This window comes from Dromaius novaehollandiae, chromosome 15, assembly GCF_036370855.1.
Source record: "Dromaius novaehollandiae isolate bDroNov1 chromosome 15, bDroNov1.hap1, whole genome shotgun sequence".
Lineage (NCBI taxonomy): Eukaryota > Metazoa > Chordata > Aves > Casuariiformes > Dromaiidae > Dromaius > Dromaius novaehollandiae.
In genome coordinates this window covers 20,841,663-20,859,005 of record NC_088112.1, presented here as the reverse complement: position 1 = coordinate 20,859,005, position 17,343 = coordinate 20,841,663, and the positions used below count along the sequence as shown (strand labels likewise).

The window sequence follows — 17,343 nt, the reverse complement described above, 5'->3', positions numbered from 1 at the left end:
CGATGCTGCCTCGCCTGCTACCGACGAGCAAGGGCCATCCCTCCAGCACGTTTTCACTGCGATGGAGTGAGCTTACTTTATGTTTATTAAAAAAAACAAAAAAACAAACGACACTGTGCTGGTACGAAAGGAGGCCTTTCAATGGGTGCATTTCTGATAAATTTGATTAGTGTGCAATACATTCAGACTAATTCAACTATAGCAAAATTAAAAGTTCTTTGGACTCAGAGCTGAAGCTGGGCTCTGACCTTGCTGTTTTAGGCTTGTTTTTTCACCTAACCGATGACTGGTTACAGGCCAGTGCTATGTTCTAAACAGAGACAAAGGAGAAGGTCTCTAGTAAGATTAAGAGAATATATCAGATAAAAGCATACAGAGACGGTGTACATAACTAGGATCCAATTCTTTTCAGTAGAGAAAGGCAATAAAAATGAAAATACTGTGTAAACTGGGCTGACAGGCCTCAGAGGGATGGTATGACAAGGGCTTCCTCAGAGCCACTGCAACTCCGAAAGTCACTGAATTATCCAAAACCCAGTGCAAAAGCAGGGACCCGCCTGCACAAACACGGTGAGCTTGGGAAGGGCTGTGTATAAACCCTTCTGTTTCCACTCAGTTCTTCCCCAGTCACTTGCAGTTTTGTCTCTTTAAAAATCCCTGGTTGATCTCCTGGAATAAAAACTGTCTTTTTGGGGTTAGCAGCACGTTAGCCTCTCGCTGCAGAAGGCAGGCGAGCAGACACAGCTCCGAGTTCTGGCTCGCTTGGTGCTGCCACATTGCCTCAAAATCTTAGTCTATGCGGAACACAAGAAAAGGAAAAACCCACATTCAAAACGTACTTTGCCATTTGATGCAGATGGACACGGACAGCCCCCAGCGCGGAGCAGAGCTGCCGAGCTCCACGCCGGGCCCTGCATCTTCGCAGAATGGCTCACGTGGGCTTCTTTCCGCTCCTCGTCAGGAGAAATTCGCCACCTTGTCCTTTATTCGTTATTTTACTAGAAAAGCGAGACCGATTTTCCCGAGCCGCCATGCGCAGCTACAAACAGCCAAAACCCGGCTCTGCAAAGCCTGATGGCCACGTGGCGACATCGGGCACTGCAAGACAACGATTTCTCGACCCTACAGCGTTTCCCAGCAAGCCTGGGTTGACATCAGAACACACAGTGGGTTTTTCTTTTTTCTTCAGTATTTAGTGACTATATAGAGACAAGACGAAGCTAACAAGGATGAGTTTTTTGTACCACAGAGTTTTTGTACCAGTTAAAAAAAAAAACCCAACAAGCAGCTGTGGGGCAAAACTTACTGAAGAAGAAAGCGTGATCTTCTCAGGCCCAAGTGAAACCCGAGCAGGAGGCACGAGGATGCTCCAGATCTGAAACCCGCATCAGCCCCTGCCCGCAGCGCGCTCAGCTTTCTTGGCGCTTTGGTTATAGTTTCAGAGCCTTTGGGCCTTAATTTCGCAGCGATGATAAAGTCTACACTGTCGCCTGCCAAATAAACTCCATTCGGGCCTCATAATACATCACATAATATACACGGGATTAAGTTAACTTGCTTTTCCTTCGACTGCCGTTCATCAAACAAACAGCACTTTCAGGAAGGAAACCTGTTTTCCCAGCTGCAGCACGCGCAATCTAGTTATCCAGATCGCTGAGACTTTGCAGTTTACTGCCGCAAAAGATGAGAGATTATGATGTAGCAACATTAATTCAGTTTTCATTCAGATCAGCTGGACGCTTTGTGCTCTCCTCCAGGCCCTTGCCATGGGTGGGGAGCACTCAAAGTGCATAAACATCCCTTTTTACTGTTCTTCTTCACGGCAGCCTCTCCCTATTAATCCGCGTGTACTTATCCGCTCTTTCCAGTTCGCAAGCTCTCCTTGCAGAGGTCTGTCTACATCTACAGAAATAACTAAATAATAATCCTCCTTAAGAGACCTCCTCTAATAAAATCACCATTTTTTCCTGTAGAACTAAATACTTTCATAAATAGAGCAATATCTATTCCTAAAGAACAACGGGGTACGTTGAGGGGGCGTTTGGCATCCAGTTTGCACAGGAGGAATTGATGGTGCTGGATACAACGTGGGGAAGTCAACGACACCCACAGGTTTGGTCCCTCCCCAGGGGACTCAGCTGAACGAGGACTGTGTGATACTCCTGATTTTCTCAAAGACTAAATTATTGAAGCAACACTTCTGTTGGTAAACCTAGCCGTCAGCCTAAGAGATGCTCCAAAACACTCCTTCACTCCACGGAAACATCACCAACTGCTTGTTTTATAGCCAGTCTATCTGCTTAGGCTTAGGTAATTATATATACGCCTCCTGTGTATGCTACCTTTCTTCTTGATTGCCTGTGTGATAGCACAAGCCAGGCAATCGCTAGCTGCATTTGCTCTTGCACCAAAAAAAATCTGGCGCGGGGCTATGGGTTTCTTTGGGAGCCAGGGACGAACACGCAGCTTTGCTCGGGGGCACGTTTGCAGTGGATTGTCGCACGCGCCATTTACTAACCATTCACCTGAAGGATGTGGGTCTGATACAGCTCTTCGTAGCCGTAGGCATGACAGGTGTAATTGCCCATGTGAATAGTTGTTACCTTGGTGATGTAGAGGGAATCGTCTTCTCCAAAATCCTGCAGGTAACAAAAGACAGCAAAGAGGCCTTATTACTTCGGGGAAAAAAAAAAAGTTTGAAGCACCACGCAAAGGTAGGCTATGTTTTCAGCGGCTATGATAGCATCGCAGCTTGGGAACACAGCTTGAATTCTGAACAGCAAGTTTTAAAGTTCATAAATCAACATGCAGGAGAAAATGAGTAGCAATTTAAGAGTAAGGCAGAGTAACTCATCTGAGAATATGAACTTTTCTGCTGGTTGTTAACAAGGTGCTCTTTGCACATAAAAAGATAGCAATCTCCAGCTACCTAATTTATGGGGAAATTTGATATCTACCTGCTAACCTGAGATGTATAAAATACTAACATCTGGGTGTGTTATGGTTTCCTTTATCTATGCCAGTTCTTATAAAATGCAGTATAACCTCTAGAGTTGATGAAAAAGAACTGAACACGCTGTCAGTTATGTCAAAAAAAAAACCTAGATAGGAGAAAAGGAAGGAGGAGGAAAAAAAATATTTTCTGAAAGAAACTAGCTTCAAATCAACCTGTTTTGATTTGTGCTATTACTACCCTATATCTGCTCTAGTTTTACTTCCATTTTTGATTACAGATGGGGAGAATAGGTTATCGGCAAGGTTTTGGCACTTGAATATTTTGCACAATGGCTCTGCTTAGGATTTTATTTAGAATTATAGTGAAGCGAACCATAGCACAGACCAGCATACAAAGGAGCTTCTCTCGTTATTCCACGAGCATTCAGACTTCAGCAGCTCCAAAATGTTTATACTTTTATGCAAACCCAGAAGGATACACTTAAAAACCACAGTTAATGAGTCTGAAGAATGATTTTTCTTTAATTAGCTCCACATGTGAAGCATGCTAAATAAAACCCTTCACAGGATTTCACTGGCGAAGTACGGTAAAACTCAACTTACAATCAGGGCTACGTGGAGCAATTCAGGACAGTAGGATGAATGTTGACTAGCTGGAATAGCAAAGTTTTTCTGCTAGTAAAACCCAAGGACTTTTTTCATACTTCCACTGTGCACACAGAAAGATGTACGCATTAAGGGCTGCACCAGGAAAGTCTCTGCACAAAGCTGTATCTGTTACCATCCTTTTCCAGACCCATCAGGAGTGAGATGGAAGTGCAATGCTCTAGTGCTGCGAGGAGCTTCAAATTCACTGTCAAGCTCTTACAGCATGAAATAATTGAACATATCAGGACAGACAGCGTGAAGCACGAACGCAGATTTGCTCTGCTGGTTGGAACTCAAGAACTTTCTTCCCAATTTTTTGTGGATGGAGAATGGGAATCCAGGCATGTGGGTGGCTCACACCGTTCCCTTCTCCTGCTGCCCCTGGGGCAGGTCTAACGCTACAAGGAACCACCATCGCTTAGGCTGTTACCACCAGCCCTGCCACGTGGTCAGAAACCGTGAGCAAGAGCTGTTTGATCATCGGATGGACTGCTTCCGAGACCACCACCATTTGGGGCTCTTTGTATCTCGGTTTCTGACTCTCCAGGGTGTGCTTGCTTTGCAGCCTGAAGTTCCTCCAAGAAATGTTCTGAATGTCATGACTGGGGAGAAAGCTACGACCCTGAAGCAGACGTGCAATGCCAGCTGGCAGCCCTTAAAGAAAGCACAGAGTAGCCCATATCTTGCAGTATGGGATAGACCTGGCAATACTTCTGCTGGCTCTTGAATCTTCTCCAGTAACTTTGGCCGGGCACCAGAGAAAGGTCTCTGTGCCCCTCTTCTCAACAGCAGACCAGCAGTGGCAGGGCAGAAGGGAACTGTGGCAGCTTTTCCAGCTCACAGGGATGTTACAAGGCAAACGGAGGAAACACCAAGAGCAAAAGAGCTCACAGGTAGGACCAACAGGCTCGTTCTTCCCAGAGCAGGGCCCTTGATCCGAGAGGTGACAGAGAACCGTGGACGTAACCACTCCAGCTCCGCTATCCACGACCCTGCAGCGTGCACCGCTGCTCCGACAGCCCTCCTCGACAGCACTCGCTTGCCCTCTGAGGTTGCGTTTCATTTCCACATGCTTTTAAGCTTTTCAACCTGCTCAGAATTGGCGAGGTCCAGCCAGGCTGAGGGCCCTAGGACTTCTGGCCCTGATTGCAGCACCAAAATTGGCCAAAGTATTGGCCTCTGTATTGCTCTGCCGTAACCAAGGTTGTGTCTTAGCAGCTAATTCGGTCTGAGACTTGTTAAGGAGAAGTGCAAACATACACAGAATTATACAGAAGGAGAGTAAATCTCTAGATGTCCATGAAACTTCTTATCCATCATCAAAACTATCTCACATTCTTGCCACTTTGTCTGTCAGGCAGATTTGGTATCTAGACTAGGAAATAAGCTGGATAAACTACCTAACATGTTATTACAAACATCTACTCAAATCCTGCTGTTTTAAGAATTTGCCTGTTTTCTGGTAGCTAGATGTTCCCTGCCGGAAAGAAAAGATGCAGGAATAACTGCAAATAGAAGAGATATCAACCTTGTTAAAATAATACTTGCATGAGATAGAGAAAATGCACGTAGTGAAGGGTACTTAATAACAGTTTTGAAAGTTAATCCCAATGCAACTCAGATTGAATTTAGATCAATAAAACCAAGATAGCTACTTTTATGGAATGATTTATAAGGAGTTATGGAAAACAAGACAATAACATCTTTTCTGTTTTCAGTATATTGCATCCTTTAAGATATCTCAGAAAAGTTTTATGAACGCTTGGTTTGTGTTCTGTAATTGTCTTTTTATGGATGATCTGTTTTTTCCAATGCATACAAATGTATTAATATAAGTAGAGAGCCTTGCAAAAGCAAACAGATGCAAGATTATAGTATCATTCTCTTCCTCCCAAATCCATTTTTCTTGGAAAGAAAATTTTTTTATTGGTAAAAGTGTGGTTTATGACTTTTAAAAACTATTTTCTGACTTCTAGCACTTAAAGAAGGTAATCAAGTATGACTGAGGTCACATCATACCATTAATGTCAGGCACAGAAGGAAAATATTCTGCATTTACGAGGATTTGCACATGTAAAGTAAGATTGTGTAAGAATAAGAACATTTCTGGCCAGCATTAGGGGCTGGGGAAGGAAAAAAAAATTAGTAAATTTAAGTTCAGTACTGAACTGTTGTTACAAAGACAAGTGATTTCTGTAACAAAATTAATGACTCTAATGACTCTTGTGTTTATTTATTTAACCACAATTTATGGTCTCTCCCTGTGTTTCCCTGTGGATATAATTAGCACACCAGGATTTCACAGTTATTTTTTATATATATGCAGGCATTTTATGCAGAAACATCTTCTGTGTATATTTTATACAAGTAAATTTAGAAGTGTTATAAAAATCTAAGCCCGAGAGCATCAGGAAATAGCGAGTCTTCAATTCCTTAACAGTCTCTAACTCTTCAGATTTTACACTTGCCTTCAGCTGGGGTCCCAAGGCCACGCTGGACACGTTATGTGGCACCCAGTGCATCACCCCGTGGCTTTGCCGTGGGTCCAGGACCCCTCCCTGCCCTCCGGGCACTGCACAAGCTCTGGGAGCTCCGAGGAGCTGCTCAGGTGCGACTCCTGCCAGTACCATTGCACTAGCAGTGGTGTAAATTAATACCGGCAAGCGGTTTAGCTGCCATTTCAGGATGCTGGAGAGTGGTCTTCAATGGGGTGCAACACCAGAGCTGCACAGTTTTATCGAGCGCAGAACAACGCACAGGTCCACGAGGACCCGTCCATCTCCTGTCGAAATGGTGCTTCACGCAAGCGAGAGCTCCTCAAATAAGAGGTGCTCAGAAATTCCTCAGCGCAAAACGCTTTTAGAGCCGAGGTCTGAGCTCACTGCCAGCTCCAGCTGTGGTGCGTGCATCTGTCCATCCCACCACCCACCCGTGGGGGCTTCCTGGGCAGGAGCCGGCAGGGAAGAGCAAAGGGAGGCAGATGAAATGGAAAGATTCGCACTGGAAGAAGACAGAGGAAACATTTCTGTGCACTTTGACTTCTTTAGATGCTTGTAAAGCCAGGTTTCCAAGTCACTGTGAGCCTAGAAGCAGTCAGAGAGAAGAGTAAGAATCTATTTAAAAAAAAAAGTGATGTAACAGTTCTCTCCCTAAAAATATCACCGTTTTAAAGAACAGTATCACAGGCCTGCCTGGGAGTAGCAGCGACTGCTGCGCATCCCGCTGGGAGCTGGAAACGACCTATTCCCAGCCCCACAGGAATGCATAACATTGAACTTCAAAGACGAGACATCTTTATGTCTAGTTAGACTGTAACTGAAGCGGGACCGACTCTTACCTGGCCTGGGCAGGTGTAAACTGAGAAGGACAAGTCCAGGTCTGAAGTGAGATGGAGGAAGTATTTCTGCGGCAAGCTGATCATTGAAAATGGCAGCTGTATAAAGCTGCTCTTAACCACGAAGTATTAGGATAAGCCCTGTGAAAAAGGATAGGCAACCAGAAGCAGAGCAAAAAAGTAACTTCTGGGACATGATTTTCCTCCGTTACCATTGAAGGGGAATCTTAAGGGGAAGAAACAGAAGCGATGAAAATATACAAAGACAAGAAACAGAAAATATTCTAACACCTACAGAGAGATGAGCCTTGCATCAAAGCAGCCAGATAAGGACTCTAGCGCTCATCGCCTCCATTTTATGGATCTCATCCTAAAATAATGTTATATGCTGTGGTTAAAAAAAAAGTTTCAGCAAGCTGTGCTTGTAATTTCTCATAATTGATAAGGTCAGCTAGTGACAGATGATAAATTGACTTCGCCAGCAGTTTGTCTCGTGTTCTCTCTCCCTTTTTGGGATAAAAGTTCTCTGCCCTTCATGAGCTTCTTTTATGTCTTGCAGTTACCCTTCAAATAAAGGGCTGATTAAGCAATCTTGGAATATATTTGAACTTTTCAAGATTAAAAAAACACCACTGTACATTTGAAATTGATAAGAGCTCAGTAATATTAAAAAAAAAAAAAAAAAGCAGCACTACCCCACAGTCCATTTCAAAAAATAACAAAGCAGATTCTAGCAAATGGATATGTATTTTTTGTATTGCATTTCCTTTCCGTCACTACTGATTACTCAAGGCATTGGTCTCTCCAAAGAGAAGATTTTTCATATTTATTTATCCCATTCCTCCCTGCTAATGCATTCACTGGTCATGCAATCTGCTGTGGTTCCGAGACACCACGCTTAGAAATGTGTAAAACATTGCATATCGCTTGTAAATCTAGATCACATTCTGTCTCAAGTGAAATCCAATATTTGACTGTAATGTCACAAATCTTCTGCTCCGACACCAATGAGCGAAGGCAGCGGAGGGGGAACAAGCATGAACGTGTGATTCCTGGGACTCACACCACCAGCCCCGGGAAGGCGGCAGGCAACGCGGAGAGGACAGCCACAAACTAGTCCAATATTTGGATTTCATTAAATACTCTAACAGGTCCTGGTTTTGATCCAATACAGAATGGAAACATTTAAAACTCTGTAAGTTTTTGGTGAGGAGGAATTTTTTTTTCCAGGGAAAGAAAGACTTGCCCTAGAGCTATAAATAGGATGTAGGAACAGAAAAGCCCCAGGAACACAAAAGCAGAAGAGCTCCCCTCCTCCCCTACGCGTGGCTTGTACTAGACTAAGCACCCCTGAATTGCTTGAGCTCAGTTAACTTTAAGTTTTCCAAGATTAACTGCATAACCACATAGATCTGACCTGGGTGAACCAGACCTATCTGGGGCTACATAAACTAGGTCCTTCCTGGGATGAGGCTATCAAGTGAACGACCCAGCCCTGCTCCAACACAGCCACATGGAGAAATGCAACCCCCCCAAAATGCATACCACAGGATGTTGAACACACACAGCCATGACTACTCTAGTTGCATACCAAATGCTACCACTCTGCCTGACACCAGAGAAAACCCTTAGAAAGTCCTAACACCTTACTTACCTCCCAGCACCTCCCTGGCTCCCGCTGCCCTGGGCATCTGGGGGTTGCTGGAGCACCCACCACATTCCTCTTACCTTAGACTTGAACTTCTGCCATTGTCCTTGATTATAACCACATCAGCACCCAACCGCTGACAAACACCTGCCCAAAGGTCGGCAGAGCCCTGCAGCTCTCCAGTTTGATGGTGACGAGCTGACAGCAACGAGGAGCAGCTGCTGGGGCTGGGGTCAAGCCCCAGCAATGCAACGACCTCCGCTAACGATCCCACCTGCCTCTTCCCACCACCCAACCTGCCCTCTGCAACGTCCCGCAGAAAAGCAAGACTACAGCATGCACGGTCAAGCTTTGAGAGGCATTTTGTAGGGGGGACAGCACGTGGTCTCCCACCCTCTGGGCTTGCGGCTGGCTTGTACTCAGCTCGCCGGTGGGTTTTTCCACTTGAGGGAAAGAAATGGTGTCACTATTCAATTGTAACCCATACAGCAATTAAAATTTATCAGCTAGTTCACTTTAAGAAAGCTTGCCTGATCCTCAGAGTCATTGAAATCTCTCTCTGGTACTGTTTACAGGATTTTAAAACAAAATGTACCCAAGCATTTAATGAGATTATTATTATGCAGAATCTACAACAATGGCTATCACTTTGAAAATGATTTTTCCACACTAATCAAATGTCTCTGATCTTTTTGACAATAGATTCATGAGTGATTCATATAAAAATAATAAAAACTAAATTAGTCATGGGCTCTTAAATCACTTTCTTTGGTCCTTTCAATAATTCATTTCCAGAGACATGCTGAGAACTTATGCTTCATTAATACTATTTGTTCTTGGTTTTACACATGCTATCACTTTAGTAATTTACATGGAGAAAAACTCAGCCTTAAGCAAATGCCAGAAAACTATTGCAAACACAGCCTGATGGAGTATTAATTTGTCTTTTCTTGTTATTCTGCTCAAAGAATTTAGCACAACGTAAGACTACTGGTGAGCTAAAAAAGTTTCTGGCTTAAAACATATGGAAATGGACTTTTTAAACAGTTCTGCAATTGTAATATAGATAAGAAAGAGGACTCCTACATACTGAGAAACTTATGGACACAGTATGATGAGGAAAATCAATGATAGGTCCTCTTTCTGGAGCTATTGGTGGAAGGTAGGCATGAGCATACCAGGGATTCAGTAAAATATTACTATTAATTGGATCTACTGGACATTTCAGAGAAAAGCAAGAGCCATGACTGAACAGGCAAATACCAATCTTGGGTATTCATAAACTCCAACCTTCTCCCTGTAGTACTGAGATACCTAACTGGGATTCATGGATTTTGGTCTGCTAACTCAATTAGCAGCTCCACCAGTAAGACCAAGTATTGGAGATCACAATTGATTTCAATGAGTCCTAATTCATCAAATTCTCAAATGTCTAATGCATTCTTTAAGCATGCCAGCATAGTTACCTTAATACTTCACAGCACATGGCTTTACGGGCTCCTTCCTTTCTTCTTTTCATTTTTAGAAGATCCATGTTGTATTTATAGTTCTGCTTCTCTGGTGTAACACCCAGTCTAAGTACATGCAGTCTGTCTATAGAAGAATTACAGCTAACATCCCAAATATCTCAAAAACGTGCTATATATGCCTCTAAAAAAATCAAGCAAAACAAGAATACTCTGTGCTTTTAAGAGCAGTGTCTTCCTCCCCAAACTTGGGATGTTTAGAAAGGTAAAGCCATATACCCTACTGTGCATTTAGGACCAGGTCTACAACTCTATAGTCTCCAGGAAGGTATTTTTGCACTTGTAATAATCACCACTAAACTGCACTCTGTGGCCCAAAAATGAGATATTCCACTGAAGGCACCAAGCAAATGCAAGTTCTGTGATCTTTATTATAGCAAAGTGAGAGATTATGTATTCTGAAAATACAGTAACTATTAATTTTCCACTTAACCTCCGGTTTTATAGCCTGCAAAGACCTAAGATACTGTAAGTATGGTGCAATTTCTTAAACTTTGATTTTAAACAGAAAAAATTTGGCTTTAAATACACGACTTCCTGTAATTTACTCAAGTCACCATATTACTGCAACATCTAGGATGACACAGGGTTTGATCATTTTAATGGCCTCATTTCTATTAGTAGGGTATTAAGCGGGGTTATTCACACATGATCTTTTTATTATTTAACAGTGGAAACTACATTAAAAACACCAACAGGAATGAATCTCCTTCACACAGCTTGTTCTAATGAAAAATCTAATCCAAGTGCCTCGTATTTTGAAAGTAGGCTATTTGCTTCGGTTTCCAAAAATTATTCATGGAAAATGGTTTTTTGTAAATATAAATATATATGTAAATACAGAGACAAGGAGATGAATTTTCCCATGCACACAGAGGAACGTGGCATATGAGCAATTAAGGACTTAGAAAGTGTTCTGTGCCCCCACATGCTCATATGGTGCAAATTTGAACTCCTTTAATCTTCTGTCTGTCCTCCTGGAACCCAATCTTCAGTCCTGACCCAGAAAAATAGGCTGGGGACTCATCTGAGTCTTCAAGCAGGGGAACCTGACGTTAGCAATTGATCCTGCCTGTTTTTTTTGAGAAATCCTTCTCCATCTACCTCGCTCTGCCACTCGTGGTCTTACAGACCCCCGTTACAGCCCCTGGCAGCCATCTGCTTCTCAGCCAGGGTCCTCGGTGATTTCATGTCTCTGTGCTCAGAGCTGTTTCTCTATTCGCTGCCTCTCTGTTCACCTTGGCATCTTTTCTATTTCTACTATATCCTTTTGGAGATGGGATGACTGCGACTGCACATAATGTTCACAGTGATGGGTATCACGGATATCCTTTGGATATCCTCCTAGCAGTGCTGTCTGTCCTGTGCTCTGCTACTTTCCCAAAATTTCCAACCATCCTGTTTGTTCGAGAGGTTTTATCAGCCATCAGGGAGACGGTATTTTCGTCAGTACATCCACAATTAGAAGATCTCCTTTCTCAGTACGAACGGGGATACTCTCTGCTTGTCCTCGGGGATACTCTCCTGTGCACGTTACCCAGCATCCATCCGCAGAAAAGTAACTTTTGGACCCATAAATTGAGGCAGAGCTGTTTCTGGGCACGGGTGGCCTGACCCCGGAGCACCGCGCTCCCCTCTGCCTCCTGCCCCTCCCAGGGTCTGGGTGGGCTGCGAAAACCCTGCTCAGGACCGTCCCTGGAAGGCACTGATTGCAACCATGTTCCCTAATGCAAAAATAGCAATGCCTCTTTAATACATGAAAGGGTTTTCCATGGTCTTCAATCCACGCGCCATCCCTTGAGCCCTTTTTAATTCTGTAACCTCTGTTCTAAGCTATCATAACCGATCTTGCTCACGAGCTTCCCAAAGGAGTTCAACCACCAGTTGGTCTAATATGCTCAGACGGAAAATAAATATGGAATGTGAGGGATCTGTTTTTAGTAGCTGGTTGATAAACGTAATAAAGACTGTAATACAAAGCTGAATATACATGAAGCTGGTAAAGGGGATCTTCAGGAAAGCAAAGTTCTAGACATTTATTCAAGAATTTAGCACATGGACTTCTCACTGGAAACTTCCAACTTCACTTTCTGCAAGATAAACTAATTGATACACACGGGTGACATTAGGAAACAAATGATACGTTGCATTTTGTTAACTCCTGGGTGCATGCTTTTTAAGGGCAATTACTGATTTTTCATCAAACAAGTAGAAAGACAAGCGATAAACTAGGTGCGAAGGACGCAAGCGTCTCTGCCCCGGGCTCCCGATGTGCTTCCACCAGGCGGGAACTGACTTTGGAGCCTTGCATCTGTCCCTGCATTGGATCTTTTTGGAGAAAGAGGTACACTCTACCTGCCCTCAGCAGAAATGAAGAAACCTCTATTTTAATGAGGTGTAATGGAAAGCATACTCTTGAACTAATGACCTAAAACAGACTTGAGCTAAACTGTACAGATTACTGTGAAATGAATAATGGAAGATAGTCACAAATTTATGTTTTAGCTATTTCATGTGGTAGACCACCAAATTCTTATCTACTTGTATTGTGTAACATGTGTTGTTATGCTTATATTCTCTTTTCTGTTGTTTTCATGTTTTCACTATACTTTTGAAGAATAAACTTTCATTTAGAAATTTTGTTTATAAATTTACATATGTTCCTGTAGAGATGATGAAAAAGCATGTGAAACAATATGCTATAAATACTGCATCAATACCTTTGACTCCTTAAGGAGATTGTTATACTTTCAAATGGAGGAATGCCTTCGTAATTATGTATTTGGGAAAACATACTGAATGTTCCTGGGGGCATAAATATATTATTTTGAAAGACAACACATTTTAACCACTTCACGATTTGTAATCACACATCCATTTATAATTATCACCATCTCATCAGCTTCAACTTCACTGTAGTTGTTTTCTTCATGAGGAAAGTTGATATTGCTTTTTATCAGTATAGATGCAAAGGTGCTCATTATAGATAAATTATATTTATGGGTAATTTATGGAAAAATAATACTTTGATGCTAAAAGCAATCTTCAATGTTTGCAGGAAAAGTAATTTAATTACACGTGTCATTAAGATGGCTCTTTTGTAATAGCTATGTGACAATTCATTAACAGAGTTCTTAACAGATAAGACAAGACAAATTTTTAATATGTTTCTTATGAAAGCTTCTGATTAAAAGAGCAATGAAAAGTGATTAATATTTTGTTGCCAATCAAGATACTGCATAAAAATGATTTAAATAAAGCACATAAACAACCAGGCTCAGTAATAATCTTCAGGCTTTCAGTTCTGTGTAAATTCAGGATTATCGGGGTTTTTGTTGACTGCTTTTGCTCCTTCCAGTATGAGTTGGGAGCACCCTCGGCCTCATAACACCTTCGTCAAGAATCTGGGGAGAATAAAGCAGCAGAAGACGCTTCTGCGGTGCCTTTGCTCTTCTGCACTCGTGACTTTTTAGGACTCTGTTTTTTTCCTCAGAATTGGGCCTCTATTTTCATCTGATTCCCTGAATAAGCATTAGCATTTAGAAGAGAAAGAGTTTAATTGAAATATAATATGAGGATTTTTCCAAGTGCGTGAATATCCTGTAGGTTTATATGTGATTACCACTGCGCCAGGAGCAGGGAGGATTTTCTTGAAGTTAAAAAGGTGCAATTAATCTCCAGTTGCACTTCCAATTAGCAAAATTGCTAACCTTATTGTGAAAAACAGAAATGCAATTGAGTTTCTGCTTGAGGCATACTAAAAGAAAACTGAAGTAATTTAATTAACTGACTTCAAGTACATTAAGAAGCACACTGCCTTTACTTTCCTGCTACCAATGCCTTTATACAGATAATCGTTTAATGCAAGTTTGTGCACCCACAAGAGGCTGCAGCTGAGGTGCCCGTTGCCCCCCACACCTCGCTGTGCAGGCGTGCGTGCGGCTTTGCAGGTGTTGCCACACTGCAGACCTCCAAGCGAATGCTGCTGCCACATCCATCTCACCCACCAGCATCAACCCAGAACACAAGCGTGGCCTGTGAACTTCTCACACTGCAGATTAACTTGGCTAATGTCTCCTGAGTATGGATTTTTTTCAGCTTGAGATCCATCCGAAAAAAAAAAAAAAATGAAGGAACAGGTTAGAATTCCAATTTGCTGTTGCAGTCGTCTTTGCATTGAGACCAGGAATTAGTGCAAGGTTTCGGCATGGAAATTACGGTGACACGCTCTCTTTCAGATGACCATCCCTCTGCCCCTGCCAGGAACAAGCATCTCGAGCACCGAGGCTCCTGTCCCTGCCGGGGATCGAGAGGACACGGCCAAGCTCAAAGCCCCTCAAGCCCCTCACGGTGCAAGAGGAAAGGGAGAAGATCACCATCCCCAAAGTGGGTCACCTGAGGTAACCAGAAAAGAATACAGATGGCAGTGATATATGAGGAACATAAAAAGCTTTATAGTTTAATTAAAGATGGAAAAGGTGCTGAGGTGTTTATTAGATTAAAAAAATGTTGACGTGCAATACCAGGTGTTATATGACAAGGTGAGAGAGATCATAAACTGACACATGAAACATTAAAATTGAGGAATAAATCCTGCTTTTCTTCCTTGTTAAAATCCCCGAGTGCCCCTTTGATATAGTTTCTCAGTGATATATTAGAAAGAGGAGAAGTTCAAACGGATCAAGAAGGATTTTTTCTGCTGGGTTGCATGTGACTGTCCAGAGGTGGGCTGAAGCATCGAGAAAGCAGTCACTTCATGTGGAAGACATAACTCTTCCTCTTAACATCTAATAACAAATGCAAAAGAGAATTACTTGTAAGTCGACCACTTGGGCCATTCTATAAGAGAGAGTAAGTGGCATTTGAGCCTCAAAATTTACTCCTCAAAGCTCTAATTAAAATAGCAAGAGCTACAAAATGAAGGCTCAGAGCCCCGTGCTATCCCTGTTTGTATTCCAGTTCCTGGACTGTCATTTTGTTTGCGGTTCACATGCGAACCTCTAATGTTCTTTTAAGATTAATGTGATCATAACCAAGATTTCGCAAAGGTAATATAAATGCATGGAATTTTTATTATTTGTGGCTGAAAAATTCTAAGATGGGCTCTTAAGCCTCCAGATTATCTGGAAATAAGATTTCAGAACAGCTGAATCTCACTTCTAAATCCAGCCCAGTCCTGGACTCAAGAACAAATCTTAGCCTAAAAATACATGTCCAAGATCTATCTAATGAATAGAACCGGTGAAAGAAAAGGCTCCTCCTAGACGCCCATCACACAAAGCTGCTGAATTTGTTAACTATAAGCACTGACGGCATGTGTAATCTTTACTATGCTTAATCTGTGTCAAGGAACAGATCTCTTAAAAAGAGTATTTGCGCAAGATTGTAAAGGCAGTAGGCTGTTAGGCAAGCCACGTGCCCGCTTTGGTATGCCACTCTCCCACTACAGCAGTGAAAGCCTGATTCTGCGCATCCCATCTGGGCAGGTTTCCATGTGTTTTTAGTGCCCGTGACCCAAAGGTCATTACTCTCACCACGGCGCTGGAGGATGCCGATAAGGAATCTGCTCAGGTACACAGCTTCTGGCTAGCTCCGCAATCCGGCAGGTCTTCGTTACTGCTCCTTTACGTTCCTGGGCCAGCGTTACAGCAGGAGGTTTGCGGGATTCGTGCTGCATTTCAATGCCATGTTCCAAACGGCAACAGGAGTTGTATGCACAAAGGGTGATACTTGCTTTGGTGAAAGGCGAGACTGCTTAGATGGGTGCAATTATGGAATCTGTGCATACATCGATCACCTGTATACAGTGCACAGAATTCTCTTATTGAGGCAGAATCAACAATAATGAGCTAAGTTGCAGGGTACACTCCTGTCCCGTACGCCGTAATTTTCATGCATTAATGCAGAAGAGTAGAACAAAGATTTTCCACATTTCAGCAATCCTGGATACACCAGAGTTTAGGGAGCTATATTATTGACGGTAACAACTCTGAACTGAGTGGGTATCAAATTAACGAGAGCTGAACAAAAATATAAATCAAATCTTGCTGTAGTGTAATTAAAATAAAACCTGATTTACAGTGTACTTTAATGCAAAGAGAAATGAAATACAGACCATATTTTCTGTACACTACTTTCCACTCTCTCCATAATCAAATGTTATTAAATAAATGAGCAAGTTTATACCATTACTCGGGTATTGTCTTTACTGCAAACTATGACTCACACATCAGCCCAGCACGGCGAGTTAGAGGTTCACCTTTCTCCCTGCAAGGGTATTGCCACACCTGTTGAATAATCCTGTATTTTAAACTGCTCATCAAAAACAGTAGCTGAGGAACACGAGATGAGAATATTCTGAGAGGCAAGTGAACTAGGAAGAGTGAAAAAAAGGTATTATTTGATTTAGACACAGGAGAGATTTCATTGCCAACCATAAGTGTAGTGTTTCATACTCTGGATGAACCCATTTCGTTGTCCTGGGAATGAGATCCCTGGGAAGTTCATGTTTGCACAGCTCGTTTCCGCTGGGATTTCCAGGGTTGCTGCCTGTGGACCACTGGTTGCACCAACCTCAGTGAGCAGCAAGGGATGAAGTATCAGCGCGAAGTAATTGCCGGGTTATTACTGTACCGAGTTGTGATTTCATAACACCATAATCTAAGTACCCATGCTCCCAGCTGCTTATGTTGTTTCACTTTTATTCTTTAGACATATTCACATAAAAACAAAATATCATGCCAGCTTCCATTTTCCATAATAATAATGAAATAAAACTGTTCCCTTAAAACTATCATCTGTTAAATGAACTCACATTCAGCGCCCTAAAAAAGGAAATTACACGACTAATTAGGGACTCACGTTGATGTCTTCCAAATCGAGGAAGTTGAGGATGACTCCGTTGCGCTTCCAGATGATGGGGGGCCGCAGGGCTCCCCGGATGCCGCACGTCAGCATGGTGCTCAGGCCAACCGTTATGGTGGTGACACTGATCTTCTGGTCTTCTGGCAGGCTAAGCTGAACCACCTCTGCAAAAGGCAACGAAGCAGACGGCGTTATTAACCTATTCCCCCTTCTCCCTGCCCTTCTCCCAGTTCCATGAATAACTCAAAAGATTTTGGCAAGGAGATGGATATACCCTAAACAATAAGGTAAAGTAGGAGACGTAGCGATTGCAGCTGCCATAGCCGAACTCCCTAGACCATTTTCCTCGGATGTCCACAGTAATTGTG

General features: G+C 42.6%; 1 protein-coding gene across 5 annotated transcripts in view; it reads right to left on the bottom strand.

The window, feature by feature from the left end:
• Positions 1-17,343, bottom strand: part of FSTL4 (follistatin like 4) — a 433,157-nt gene that overhangs the window by 24,716 nt on the left and 391,098 nt on the right. For all 5 annotated transcript variants that reach the window (XM_064521140.1, XM_026118282.2, XM_064521137.1 and 2 more), the window contains 2 exons: positions 16,973-17,139; positions 2,519-2,639 (listed from right to left, as the gene is read on the bottom strand). In XM_064521140.1, coding sequence (XP_064377210.1) covers positions 2,519-2,639; positions 16,973-17,139 — 288 coding nt within the window. The remainder of the gene's footprint in view (positions 1-2,518; positions 2,640-16,972; positions 17,140-17,343) is intronic.